Below are 15,251 nucleotides of genomic sequence, written 5' to 3' on the forward strand. Positions count from 1 at the left end.
TTACATACTTATACATGTATACCAACATAGACTAAAGGGTTAATCATTCTCACCTGTACATTCTGCTTACTAGCACTTCATTAGTGTACCCCATTCCTCCCCAAAACTGGAGACAGCTATCCGTAATCTCTCGACATAGACGTCCACACTTTAGCTTGGCCATGGATACAAGTTTTGTCACATCATTGCCACGTATATAGAGACCTCAAGTAAAAATACAAATTCGCCTGTCAAGTTAGCCATATTTTCAAAACTAAAATTACTTTTTATTAGATCATTAGAAATAAAATTCTATTGCATTTACTTATCGTCTCATATAGCAATGCACGAAGGAGTTCTAGTTCAGTCGCTAGTTCAGCCAGGCGAAAATGCACTATTTGATTGTGAAGTATTGGTTGGCCAAATACCTTCCGTTGAGAAGTATAATCAATAGTTTCTTTTATCACGGTTTCTAGACTTATCACTGCTAAAATGTGACATAATAAAAGATGAAAGTAAGTTTATTTAATTCCTTTCCATTGAAGGTTAAGTCTCCCCCTTCCCCTCCCTCTCTGCCTCTCTCCCTTCAGATTTTTCTGAATCTTTGCATATCTTTGCCACAGAACATGATCAAGAGCTTTCCATGAAGGCTACTGTTACTTAAAGGGAGTCAAAGGGAGTAATAATACTCTACACAATGAAACTCTGTTTCATGGACAACATGCAATGTGTGTGGAACAAGTCAGCAGCAACCTCAAAATTCAGTAAGTGGTTGCACCATCTTGAACTGCAGTAATGCTTCCTAATAATTATGCAGGGATTTTGCCTGTTTCATAGCACGTTGCTTTGCTCAGTAAAATTGGAATTTTTATTATTTGAACTGCTTGCCTCAAGACTTGCTACAATATTTCAGCTTTTAGATCTAGAGTATCTAAATGCAGAGGTAGTTCTCCATCCAATCTCTCAAAAATGTGCTTGTTTATTTGGCAACGCTGCTTTGGTCTATGACCCATCTGCGATGCATGTATGGCTTGATATTCTGCAGAATTGTATGATACGTTTTGTATGATAGCAAGTAGTCCAGATCCTGAGACCAAAGAGCATCTCCAAACTATGAACTTACCACCTCTCTGATGACTGATATGAGATTTGAAATTAATTTATTTGATTAATTAAAACCAATCTGGAATTCTTTGGTTTCCACCAAACATAATAGCACCTATGGAGCCTGAAAAGGTCCACCTATCTGGAAGGTCATCCAGATGCTTTTTAGCCAACTTGAAACAGTGGCTATCTCTCAAGAATATTCCCAAAGTACAGGATAACATTTCCAGGAATCTCAGAACATGCTTGGCTTTTTCAGCCCTTTCTTGATCTGGCTAGAGTCAGTTTTCTTTACTTCTTTATTTTTAAAAAAGCTAAAAGAAGAAGTTTCTCTGTTGTTCCAAACTTTCACTACCACAGAACCTTTTTTAAAAAATTTAGAGTAGTGGAGTCCTAGAGGTTCCACATGGCCTTGTAGTATCGTCCAGACTGATAAGACATCAATGACTTTATTGTGGAAGTTGTCATATGTTCTCTGGAGAGCACTTTACTGTAATAAGGAGAACCAAACTTTGTGAAATTGATGTAGAGAAGAGCTGGTCCAAATTAATTGTATTCAAACAACTGTTATGGTTTGTTTTTTAGTTGTATTAACTGAACTGATGTTTTTAAAATATTTATTTTATTTATTAAAGTTGTACTTGTCAAACCAAATCAACACAGACAACTTGGTTTATAAAACAATACATATTTGGTGTTTTTCATCAGAGCCTGTTATATAACAGAGAGACCCATATAAAGTTTTGGTAACATGTAATGGCAAAAATATTCAAAATTCAGAAAAACTGAATGGGAACAAATGCTTTTTCACAGGTTTGTATATGGAAAGAATCTGCAGCTATGGAAATGCGTACAATATTGTCTTCAACAAGAATTTGGCTTCCACGTTCATAATTGAGTGTTATATTTTACTGCCAAAATCAACTTTCCACATTGTTTTCAAAGCAAAAGCCATCTTAGTGGCTGGACAGTGTGGCTTATTACTTACCTGAGGCTACTACCCACATTCGTTCTTCTTGGAATTGCAACATCTGGTAAATAAATCCCATTCCTTCTTCCCCAATAAGGTAATTGCTGGGAATTCTGACATTTTCAAAGAAAACTTCCACTGTGTCGGATGATCTCAAACCAAGTGTGTTAATTTTCCTAGCAATGTGAATACCTGAAAATGAGTGTTTATAGATTAAGGGAAATGATTAATACAAATGAATAATATGAATTGCATATGTGGGACATTCAATGACAATTACATTATGGCTTTTTCTTTATCCTAATTAAAATTCATCTTTAAAAAAGTGCAAGTGTTAGTAAAATTAATGTTTCCACTTGGGGGGGGGGGCGGAAGCTACCACTGTCAATAAGAAAATTGGAATGATCCTTTCTGATTTGAGGAAGACAAAATTAAAGAGTCACTCTGAGAATGAACGGGCAATCTCTATATATGATAAACACATAAATGTGAATGCTCACTTTTTTACAGTGCAATATGCCTATTACTTTCCTGAACAATGAATAAAATCCCTTGTGTATTGGCTTGTCAAGAATGTCATTCGATAATATCCTTTATTTACACTAGGAATAGTATTCTGACTGCCAATCACTCACAATATACTGTGGTGCTTCTGTATGTATTTTGAGACTGTATGTATTTTGAGACATTCAGTACCTTCACTAATTCAAAATGGGGGAAAATATGCCTGAAAGAATCAGGGACTTTTGACTGGATAGTCTACGTTCCATCTGGATCAATGAATTTACAAATTTACAGATTTGAATAAAAAAGAAAGAAGGAGGAATACAGTACAGACAAATGCAGGACCGTCTGCTACCAGAAATGACTTCCCATCACCCGGTGCGCTCACACAGGGAGGGCCTCCTCAGGGTGCCGTCAGCTAGACAATGTTGGCTGGCGACCCCCAGGGGGAGGGCCTTCTCTGTGGAATCAAGTTCCCCTTGAGCTCCGGATAAGTCTTTGTATTATGTGCATCTACTTTTTTTCCTAGATAGGGAACTCTCTGGAGATTCATGCCCTGGTCATCTCCTGTTTGGACTACTACATCGACTTATCCTTGAAAAGTATCAAGAAGCTTCAGCTGGTACAAAATGCAGCTAGGGGCACCAAAAATAGTGCATGTAATACCTCTGTTGCGTGAGTTCCATTGGGTACTAGTTTGCTTATGAGTCCAATTCAAGGTGTTGGCTATGATCTTTAAAGCCCTTCAGGGCCATGTTACTTCTGGGACTCTCTTCATCCTGTTATATCAGCCCATCCCACCCATGTGGCATGGAAGATATGTTATGGATTCTGTCAACCAAAGAATTCCAACTGGCAGGCTCCAGGAGGAAAAACTTTCTCTGCCATTGTTCCCGGAATGTGGAGCAATCTCTCTTTGAAGTGAAGTGGGCACCCACTCTCTTGGCCTTCCATAAATGCTTAAAAACATGGCTCTGTGGCCTTGCTTGGGGCATGCAGAGAAGCACAGAACCGTGGAGCTGATTACTGCCCTGAAACCCCTCTCCCACCTTTTAATTATTTTTTTTAACATTCATTGCCTCTTTTAAATTTTATGTATTGTTTTTATGTTTTTAATATTTTACTGTACACTGCCCAGAGTCCTTCTATGAGGGAGATGAGTGGTTCTTCTTAAAGATGATAAATAATAGGCTTTAGTGGTATTTCCTAGATAATACACACTATTATATATAAAGAATGCTATTCCATATCAGCAACATGGGCAATGTTGGCTCTACTATTTTTAAAAAATTAACAGACTAATGTCTGTATATCAGAATTACCAACTTTACTAAGACCAAACGGGACTGCAGCATGACCCAATACAAGGTAAAGGTAAAGGTTCCCCCGCACATGTGTGCTAGTCATTTCTGACTCTAGGGGCCGGTGCTCATTTCCGTTTCAAAGCCAAGTCCGAAGATGTCTTTGTGGTCATGTGGCTGGCATGACTAGACGCCAAAGGCGCACAGAACGCTGTTACCTTCCCACTGCAGTGGTCCTTATTTTTCTACTTGTATTTTTACGTGCTTTCGAACTGCTAGGTTGGCAGAAGCTAGGACAAGTAACAAGTGCTCACTATGCTTTGCGGCACTCGGGAATTGACCCGCCAAACTGCCGACCTTCTGATCGACTAGTTCAGCATCCTAACCCACTGAGCCACCGCGTCCCTGCATGACCCAATATTACAGTCCAATTCTTTTTTTTAAATTGTCAATAAAACTGTTGTCCTTATATTGGAAAATTGGAAAAAAATCACTCATAGCTTAATCAGTGCAATGTATTTGAAAAAATCTTACTTCTTTCTTTAGAATTACTCATCAGTGGGCGTAGAACAATTTTAAATAATATAATCCTTTGATTGTTTAAAGTAACTTCACTAATCCAAAAATTTCATTTATATTTTTAACTACTAACAGACTGCAATTAAGATTGAGTGGTACCTAGCATTAGTTCTTTTTTGGATAGAGAACATTCCAAATTGTTTTTGTTCTTCCTATTTTAGTTAACTCCCACCTGTTAGAAAAAACTACCCTAATATTGTATTTAATAACACATTCAAGATTCAGAGGACTAGCTCTTATGAAATTTCCCAAAGTGGATTTATCGACTTTCAAGTAGCTATAAAACTTTCCCATTTAAATGGGACTATGGTATTGTTAACTTTTATTCCTTCACCAGATCATGTGCCCCAGACATATTTGGAAAACTGACTTCATCATTTCTTCATTATTAATAGCATTTCTGAGTGATATTCATCTGGGTACTTAGTGTGAAAAAAAACCTGACAGTCAACCTTGAGACATAGGCCTTGCTGAAGGATATCCAACATGCTCACAAAAAGAAAGTCCTATCTAATTAATCTATATTAATATTTTAGAATATTAATAAATGTGATAATGATGAACCAGTAGACATTATTTACTTAAGTTTTTTTAAAAAAAAACTTTTGATAACTCACTCATCAAATATTTCTCAGTAAGTTTAAGAACCATGGGAAAAAAGGGTAGGGTCTCTTGTGTATAAGCATCAGGCTACATCATAGAAAACAATACACACGAGTAAATGGATATTTCTCACAAGGGAGGATATAATTTGTGGGGTCTGCCATTTTTTATCTTAGAAATGATGTCTTTTAAAATATTTATGATTTATAAAATATTTATAAAAGAATTGAATGTGACTTGTAGACTAGTGAAGTTGGTGAAAACACTAAATTGTTCAGAGTGATATAAAAACCACAATAAACTGCAAAGAACTCAATAAGAAAATGGACGTAGTTGTCATTCTACATGAGCAAGTATAAAATGATATACATGGGTGCCAAGGAACCTAACTATTCATGCAAGCTAATAGGATCAGAGCTAGCATTAACTTGATGTGTGAGTAATAAAAAACAGTTAAATGAAGATGTTAATCCAGTGTCCAACCAAAATGAAAGGGAAAAAACCCCAGCATGTTAGAAATAATTTTAAAAATGTAATGAAAACAGAAATTATAATTTCAAAATGCCCTAATAGCAATCAATTATACGACATTTGGAATACTGCAAGTGATAGCCTTAATCAGTTTTTGTTTGGATGTTTCTACTGATATTTTTACAAGTACTATTTTATAATCAGTAGCAGCTTCTAATTTATCTGTTCCTACAGCAGGCTACAACTAAAAAGACATATTGTGTAAAATGCATGAAATGGGACCAGTAGTCTAAAATACTTTTGTTCCTACTAATTTCTTCTTCTTTCCTGACCCTGCTGTTAATGATTGATATCTCAATTAACAAAGAAATAGTCATGCAATAATTTTATAGCACACACAAAAACCTATTATGACATAAGTTTGAGTAGATAACTATCAATTATATCAAATTGTTGTTAAGGTTTTTTCAATTTTAAGTACTTATTTGCTTGGTTGCTTCAACATTTAAGATAAAAACTTTTAAGATAGCAAAAAAAAACCAACCCAAAAAACAACAACCCTGTGAAACTTCAATTAAGATTTCTGTTTTTAATTTGGAAAGCCTGATAGTTATTTGAAGATTTTGTGTTAGTCTAACAAGGCACTTTCACAATATACATTTTTCAAATTCTTATACCCAACACTATTTTACTTCAAAAAGATTGTCATAATTTGGAAGTGATATGTCTCATGATGATTTATAAGGTTTAAATACGAATTTCCACTCCTCTAATTTTTAAGTTTTACTCTTTTATATTAGTTTTTTTTTTCCTGAGAACAATTTATCTTAACTTTATTACCAGGCAGCTTCATTGGCAGGCATAGGAGTGATTTGTTTTTGTGGGGTGGTCCATCTTTTGTGTTTGCCAAGAGGCACATCCAGTCTGCCTGAAATCCAGAAGTGATCCACATTTTGCTACCATTTATCACATAGTCATCACCTTTTCTTACAGCTTTGGTCTTTATATCTATATACAAAGAAGAAAAAAATGGTAAGCAATGTGAAGAGTCCCACTATATGAAGTGATGGTGGTGCTAAATGAGTAATCCTTATGAATTTGAAATTTCACCCGTCATAGTGCCCCACTGGCCTGTGATTGTGATTTGAGTACTTGGCAATTGGCTCCATTTATGAAGTTGCAGTATTCTATCTAAGGTCATGTTATTGCAACTTGCAATCTTCCCTGCTGACATGCTTTAGCAAATGACCGGCACTTGATCACTGGCACTTGGAAAATTGCAGCATCCAGTAATCATGTAATTACTGTTTACAACCTTCCCACTAGCAAAGTCAAAGTGGAAGCTAACAGGGAAGATCACAGGTTGCTCTAATGACCCATCCTCCCCAGTCCTTCTGTGGTGCTCCCTCCATGCCACCCACCTGTTACACGTTCTGTTCTCACATCCTGCCTGTGCCATCCACTCCCCAGCATTCTTGCATTTGTGTGCAGCTTGTGCCTCATCTCCCAAGCCCTCTCACTGTACACAGCCTGCCCCAGGCTTCTCAGGGCGTCCCTTATGACCCTGCATCCCACATTTTCCTGCAGCAGCCTCCTGGCACTCCTTCCTGTGACTTCTGCCACTTCCCGGTTAATAATCCATGTACCCTAGCTGACAGCAACCAGGAATGCTGGGATTGTTGTCATTAACCAATGAAATATATGATGGCACGCTTTATGACAGCAACACTCATCTATAACACCCCCAATCTTGTTTGGTTCGAATTGACGAGGACTCAGAGTGGTTAACACTGAACGAGTTTATTGAATACACAAAGTCAACTGTCAAATGTCAAATGTTGCAACCCTTTTATAGAGAAAGCGTTTGAACTGTAACCAATACAAACAGTCTGTTTTCCCGCTCCTTGGTTGTGGCGTCCAATGATTGCACCTTATTTTCCCGCTTTAAACCTTGCAAAGCTGCACGGTGTTTGCAATATCTTTTATGGCTTATTGCTAACTATTTACATACACAACACCCCTTACCCCCCAGTTGGTGTCATTTCTTTACAAAGTCCATTAGGTATTTTGGTGGCCTATGTATTCTAGAAGGGTATCTGTTACTTTGGCTGCTAGGGACCCTTCTTCCTGGTTGACTGCTTGGCTGCTGGTTACTATGCTGGTTACTACTAGACCTGGGCTCAGGGTTACTGGCTTCAGATGTACTGCCTTGTGTATTAGGTTGTGTTTGGGATTCAGTTGTCACTGGCCTACTTCGCAGGGGTATTTCCCAATCAATTGGACTGAATTGTTGTTGATGGGCATCAGGAAATATGTCATCTTGCCCAACCACTACACCACTTTCTGGCCTAATGTTATCTGTACTGTTTGCCCTAACTGAGCTTTGGTCCCCCTCAGCTGGCACACACCCACTAGATCTTTTCCTCAGCTGGTCTATGTGTCTTTTACAGACCCTATTCCCTTCCCCCTCAATGATGTATGATAGGGGACCTAAGATTTCAGTTACCACCCCAGGAATCCATTTATCCCCTTGGGCGTAGTTCCTGGCCCAAATCAAGTCCCCCACTTCAAATGTTCTGTTAGGAATGTCTAATTCAATGTTTGGTTGGAGTCGGTCGGGGTGTAGTCTGTCCAACTTGGTCAAGATTTTCCTTCCCCACCTCATTTCAGCTGGACTTTTCCCTGTAGCCGAACAAGGGGTTGTGTGTTGAGCCAACAAGAACTCAGCTAGTCTCTGATGCCAGTCACCTCGAATGATTCTTTTAAGCGCGTCCTTCGTGGTCCTCACGTTCCTTTCAGCCAATCCGTTGGTGGAGGGGTGGAAGGGTGCAGAAGTCTTATGCTTAATCGAGTTGGCCTTGAGGAAATCCTGAAATTCAATAGATGTGAATTGTGGCCCGTTATCAGACACTATTAAATCCGGCAACCCATGAGTGGCAAAGAGGCCCCTTAATGCCTGTATTGTTCTGCCTGCCGTTACTGAACTGACCGGTACTACTTCTAGCCATCTAGAGTAGCTGTCGACCACTACAAGGAACGTTAACCCCTGGAAAGGTCCAGCGAAGTCAATATGAATCCTGGACCAAGGATTCCTAGCTAGCTCCCATTTATGTGTGCGGATGTGTTGTTGTTCAGGCCTGGAACGTTGGCACAGATGGCAATTGGCAACGCATTCCTCAATGTCTTGGTCCAATCCTGGCCACCACAAGTGACTCCTAGCTAGGGCCTTCATCCTTACTATTCCAGGGTGTCCCTCATGCAATTCCAATAGAATAGCTGATTTGTGGATTCCTGGGATTACTACACGAGTTCCCCAAAGTAAGCAACCCATATGAACTGATAGTTCATCCTTCCTTCGGAAAAATGGACTGTATTTTACGTCTGGGTTGGCGTTGGGCCAACCGCTCATGACCCAGGCCATTACTCTCCTTAAGATGGGGTCCTTATTGGTTGCCTCAGCTATGTCTTTAGCAGTTAGGGGCAGATCAGGAATATCTTGTAGGGACATTACTTGTCCCACTGGGGCAGGGTCCTCCTCTGTTGTGCTAAGGGGCAATCTGCTAAGAGCGTCTGCATGACCCATGTCTTTACCTGGTCGGTATTGGAGGGAAAATGAATATGCTGAGAGGAAAATGGACCATCTCAGCATCCTGGGAGACATAATTTGGGGAGTCTGTTTATCTGTGGTAAACAGTCCCAGCAGGGGTTTGTGGTCTGTCAGTATTGTAAAGTTCCTGCCATACAGGTAGTCGTGGAACTTTTTAACTCCTGCCACTATGGCTAAAGCTTCCCGGTCAATTTGAGCATAGTTCCGCTCTGCCTTGGTTAGTGTGCGGGAGTAGTAAGCAATGGGTCTTTGCATTCCCTGGGTGTCTAAATGGCTGATTACTGCCCCAACGCCATAAGGCGAAGCATCGCACGCCAGGTAGATTGGTCTATTTTCTATAAAGTGGGTTACAGTTGAGCTACTGGAAAGGATATCTTTTAAGGTCTGGAAACTCACTTTGTGCTTTTCTTGCCAATGCCAAGGGGTCTTCTTATCTAAAAGCCTGTGCAGTGGTTCTGCAATGGCAGCCTTATGTGGCACAAAAGTGTGATAAAAATTTACCAAGCCTAGGAAGGCCTGTAGCTCAGCCTTGTTCCTTGGTTCAGGAGCCCCTTTTATTGCTTTAATTTTTTCAGGGGTAGGGTGGACTCCGCTTTTGTCAATCCTGAACCCCAAAAAATCAGTGGATTTAACCCCTATGCTACATTTTTCCTTTTTTAATTTTAATCCAGCCTTTCTAAATCTACCCAGTACCTGTTCCAGCCGCTCTACTAACATTCCTTCATCTTTTCCAGCTATTAGGACATCATCAAAGTAAGGGCATACTCCAGGTATGCCCTTTAAGGTCCTCTCCATCACTTCTTGGAAGATGCCTGGAGCAGCTGCAATCCCAAATTGCAGTCTGTGGACTCGGAACGCCCCCTTGTGGGTAACAATTGTTTGCGCCTCTGCAGCCTCTTTGGAAACAGTCAACTGTAAGTACGCATGCGCCAAGTCGAGCTTGGCGAAGATGGCGGCGTCCTGGATCGTGGCGAGGACCTGCTTCACCGTCGGGACCGGGTAAGCATGCTTTTTCATTCCAATGTTGAGGGTCGCTTTATAGTCGGCGCAGATCCTCACATCCCCATTGGGTTTGAGGGGTGTGACGATCGGCGTCTCCCATAAACCGCCCTCAACGGGTTCTAAAACTCCGAGGCCTACAAGCCGGTCTAGCTCGGCCTCGATTTTTTCTTTTAAGGCAAAAGGTACCCTCCGGGCCTTTAGCCTGATTGGATTTACTGAGGGGTCTAGGTTAAAATTAATGGGGGGCCCTTTGTACTTGCCTAGAGATCCATCGAATACGTCTGCAAATTCTTTGCAGACGGATTCGAGGGTCTTATTTCTAATCACAGAATTTATTCCCCCTATCCAAATTCCCAGGGCAGGAAACCAATTAAGCCCTATTAAGCTAGTCCTATTCCCCTCCGTAACTACCACATCTAAGACCCCCTTAAATCCCTTAAAATTAACTCTAAGGCTGGTCTTTCCCTTTACGATTATTGGACTTTTTTGGAAGTCCATTAATTGAATATTTGTTGGGCTAAGTGGAATTCTTTTTCCACTTAGTTGTTCGATTTTTTCCAGGGTTTCAGTGGAAATTATCGACACTGAAGCCCCAGAGTCGATTTCCATTCTGCAAGGAACCCCTTGCAGAAGGACTGTGATTTTTAATTTTCCGTCCGGAAAATTGTGCCCCCTTCCCTGCCTTTTCCGATTGACTCGGGCCACCTCCCCTGGGTTTGAAAATTTCGCCCGGGATCTAGGGGTCTCCTTGCCACTAGCATTGGGGGTTACCTTACCCTCTGGCCACACATCGACTTCATTCAGACGGGAGTCCCGGACGCGGTTTCTGCAGATGGCCTGGATGTGGCCGGTCTTGCCACAAGCCCTGCACTTGGCGGTGCGGAATCGGCAGGAAGCGCGGGGATGGTTGCCGCCACAGCTGCCGCATCGGTTCTGGGTGTCGTTGTCGCGCGGTCTGGTTGCGGTGTCCCGCCACGGTCGTTGTGCCCCGGTCGGTGGTCTCTGCGGTGTTGCGGGTTGTTGCCGGCGGCCGGGTTCGGGCCCTTCGCTTCTAAGTTGTCTGGGTGCCATCTTCCCAAATCGCCTGGAGACTTCGGCGATCTCTTCCTCCCACTGCTGATCCACCTCCCCGCAGTCCACATAGCCCTCTTGGTTAATTTCAGGTGCTGTCGCCATGCTACTGCGGGGGGGGTCGCGATACCCGGTTGACTCATACGTTAGGAGTTCGTCGAGCACTTCCTGTAAATCGCCAGTAGGTTTGGCGATTATTCTGTTTTGTAATTGTTCATCGCGTAAGCCTAGCACAACTCTGTCCCGAATCCTAATTTCTAAATTATCGTATTTGCAACGAACTGCGGCTTCCCTAACGGCAGCGACGAATTTCTGTATGGACTCCCCCGGTCTCTGATTTCTCTTCTCGAAGATGCGCCGCCAAAAAAGTTCGGACCTTCGGGGAGTAAAGTGCACCTTTAGTTTTGCAAGGAGGTCGGCATAGGGCACGCTGGAGACTGGTTGTGGCTGGCACAGCCCGACAGCGACTCTGTAGACCGGTGTGCCGCAAATTGTCAAAAGTGCCGCCGCTTTTTTTCGGTCGTCGGTGATTCCGTTCACTAACAGGAATCCTTCGACCTGACCAATATATTCTTCCCAATCTTCGGGGAAGTTAGGGTCAAATTCCTTCAATGACCCGATTTGCGCCATTCGGAGAATTTTTTTCCTATTCTGCCGCGGCCGCTCGGTTGACTGTGACTCGCTCAGACTTTTGCCGCCTTCACGACAATTCTTCCTAATCTCTGGTCTTCTGTCAATCCCACCTTCGTCGCCAGTTGTTTAGTTCGAATTGACGAGGACTCAGAGTGGTTAACACTGAACGAGTTTATTGAATACACAAAGTCAACTGTCAAATGTCAAATGTTGCAACCCTTTTATAGAGAAAGCGTTTGAACTGTAACCAATACAAACAGTCTGTTTTCCCGCTCCTTGGTTGTGGCGTCCAATGATTGCACCTTATTTTCCCGCTTTAAACCTTGCAAAGCTGCACGGTGTTTGCAATATCTTTTATGGCTTATTGCTAACTATTTACATACACAACAAATCTCAATTGCTGTCATAACATGTACCTACCAATTTATTTTATATACATTGGAAATTAAGGATTTAACCTTTAAATGAACCTGATTCCTCAACAGAGTCCCAAATTCAAAGTAGGCTGAATTTTTAGCTAATTAAGTAAATATGCTGGTAGATAAAGAGTCTAGTACTCTTGTGATTTACTAAAACTTTTATACCCTTCTGAATCACTTGACTATGCCCATTGCTGTTTATTGATAATTGGAAACTCCTTATAGATTTTTTTTTGCATGAAATAGAAAAAGATGAACTTACAGTTTATGGGTTTAATAATTAGACAGGAGATTACAAAAAGAAGAGTCACACTGAAATCGTAGAGTAAGAGGTAAGAACCTTGTTCTCTAAAAGTTGTAAAACACAATAAAGAAAATACCTACTAACTTCTGTCTATGGCAGAAGAACCATTCACAGGTAGTCCTCGACTTACAACAGTTCATTTAATGGTTGTTCGAAGTTAAAGAGGCCCAGAAAAAAGGGACTTATGACCATTTTTCACATTTATAACCACTGCAGCATCCCCATAGTCACATTCCACTTCTTTTAATATGAAAAAAAGTTTTTAATACATGGGTTTTAGGTTGTTTTTTTTAAATTACCTGATACCAACTCATGGCAATTGGTCAATTCAATTTAGTGGTTCTTTTGCCTGCCCCAAATTTCTTTGAACCCTTTAATCCAATCCCATGCCTTCTTTCTCCCTATTATCCTATTTTCATTCACTAAATATTGTACTTTGTGCAGACAATAATCAACATTATATTTGAGCCACCTTAGATTTTCACTTCTTCACAATTTTTTTTAAAATCCCATTTATATCCCGCCTTTCTCCAAAGACTCAGGGCGGCTTACAATCTAAAGCACAATGTGCTTAGCAATAGCCTTCATTCTATGTATATACCTGCTTATTAAGCAGCATTATTACAAAGTCAGCTTATTGCCCCCAACAATCTGGGTCCTCATTTTCCCTACCTCAGAAGGATGGAAGGCTGAGTCAACCTTGAGCCTGGTGGCATGCGAACCTGCACTAATTGCAGGCAGCTGGTGTTACTTAAGGAGGCATTAGCCCACTGCTCCACCAAGGCTCAGTTAATAAACAGAAGCTTTAGTTTTGAAGCTCTATAAATATTTAAGCAAACTGTGGTCCATAAAGAAAGATGGGAAAGTGTTGTCTTAATTGTTTGATTTGAAGAGTTGTCAAGGTAGAAATGATAAATCCTATAGATTACTAAGATAAAAGATGTATAAAAAGAGAAAATTAAACTTGGCCTTATTAAAAGGTTTTAATAGCATATTTTAATATTCCTATTTATTTAAGCTAGTTTGAAAGAGAGGAATTCCAACAGAATATCTGTAACCCAGGATTGAACTATGGTGCTCTCTGAGTTTGGTTGTTAGCTCGCAGATGTTTTGCTACAAGACTAGATACAACTTCAATGAATGGTCCGTGTGAATTTGTCCAATAACAAAACATCTGTAAACTCACACCAAGGAGTGCATAGGAGAAAAATTAATTACAGCACACAAATTCAATGAAACTGTAATAATAACAATGATTCTTTCTTCTCCAATTGTTTTAACAGGGCTTTCACAAAGCATCTTTTTCTAGTTGTTGTTGATCAGTTGAGAATTAAGAACATTAATACTCTGAACCAGTACTTCTGGCTACTTCACAGTTGTTGAGTTATAGAGCACCAGGGACCTCTCATTTAAATCCTGAGTTACAAATATTCTCCACTATTGGTATGGTTATTATTGCAAAACAAAACAAAGCAAAATGTGTGGGGAAAGAAAAGGGAGTCAAGCTATTCTCCAAAGCACCTGAAAGCAGGACAAGAAGCAACGGATGGAAACTAGTCAAGGAGAGAAGCAACCTAGAACTAAGGAGAAACTTCCTGACAGTTAGAACAATTAACCAGTGGAACTACCTGCCTCCAGAAGTGGTGAATGCTCCCAACACTGGAAGTTTTTAAGAAGAGACTGGACAGCCATTTGCCTGAAATGGTATAGGGCACAGGTCTGCAACCCGCGGCTGCGGAGCCGCATGCGGCTCTTTCAGCCGTCTCCTGCGGCTCCCAGTACTCTGCCACGTGCAGTCCAAAAAAAAAAGTGGGACCAAAAAAGTTCAGCCAATCAATTCAAATATGCAGGGTAGGTGCATATCTCTCCTTGGCTCTTCAGTCAAACCCTGTTCTGCGCATGCACGCATGTACACACATGTGCACACATTTTTTGCGGCTCCCAGTTTTTCCTTTTGTGAGGGAACTGGTTCCGAGTGGCTCTTTCACTGTTTCAGGTTGCTGACCCCTGGTATAGGGTTTCCTGGCTGAGCAGGGGGTTGGACTAGATGACCTCCAAGGTCCCTTCCATTTATTATTATTATTATTATTATTATTATTAGTAGTAGTAGTAGTAGTAGTAGTAGTGGTAGTAGTAATAATAGTAGTAGTAGTAGTAGTAGTAGTAGTAGTATTCTTGAGTTATTTAGAATAGCAAAACATACATGGGGCAGGATATTAATGAAGCTTGGCATAATTGGTTGTGGTTTATAGATCAGTTTTTAACTGAGGCCACAACATTGCTCTTTTCTTTCTTTCTTTCTTTCTTTCTTTCTTTCTTTCTTTCTTTCTTTCTTTCTTTCTTTCTTTCTTTCTTTCTTTCCTTTCTTTTTCTTTCCTAATTTATTAATTGTATTATGATTTTATTGTTGCTCACTACCTAGAATTCTTAATGTGTATGCTACATAAATAGCCATATAAATTTGCATAATAAATAATAATCAGTTGTAAATGAGTTACAAATTTTATATGCATGATTTATACTTACTTGCAACATCTGAACCTGCCTCAGGTTCACTTACTCCTATGCAAGCCACCATATCTCCAGCTATTGTTGGAGCAAGAAATTCTTTCTTCAGCTCATCTGTACCAAATCTGCAATGACGGCAAAGTGAAACACTTTTTCCATGGCCCTTTTGTGTGATTTCTGAAAGCAAGATCTACTA

At 40.5% G+C, this 15,251-nt stretch overlaps 1 protein-coding gene across 1 annotated transcript in view; it reads right to left on the reverse strand.

Moving 5' to 3' along the window:
* The window catches only part of LOC310650414 (putative acyl-CoA dehydrogenase 6), a 74,119-nt gene that overhangs the window by 6,722 nt on the left and 52,146 nt on the right, over window positions 1–15,251 (reverse strand). Inside the window, exons 4-8 of the mRNA XM_083379399.1 lie at window positions 15,074–15,180; window positions 6,352–6,519; window positions 2,072–2,245; window positions 305–466; window positions 54–204 (exon numbers count right to left, since the gene is read on the reverse strand). Of these exons, the coding sequence (XP_083235525.1) occupies window positions 54–204; window positions 305–466; window positions 2,072–2,245; window positions 6,352–6,519; window positions 15,074–15,180 (762 nt within the window). The remainder of the gene's footprint in view (window positions 1–53; window positions 205–304; window positions 467–2,071; window positions 2,246–6,351; window positions 6,520–15,073; window positions 15,181–15,251) is intronic.

This window comes from Vipera ursinii (assembly GCF_947247035.1).
Source record: "Vipera ursinii genome assembly, chromosome: Z".
NCBI lineage: Eukaryota > Metazoa > Chordata > Lepidosauria > Squamata > Viperidae > Vipera > Vipera ursinii.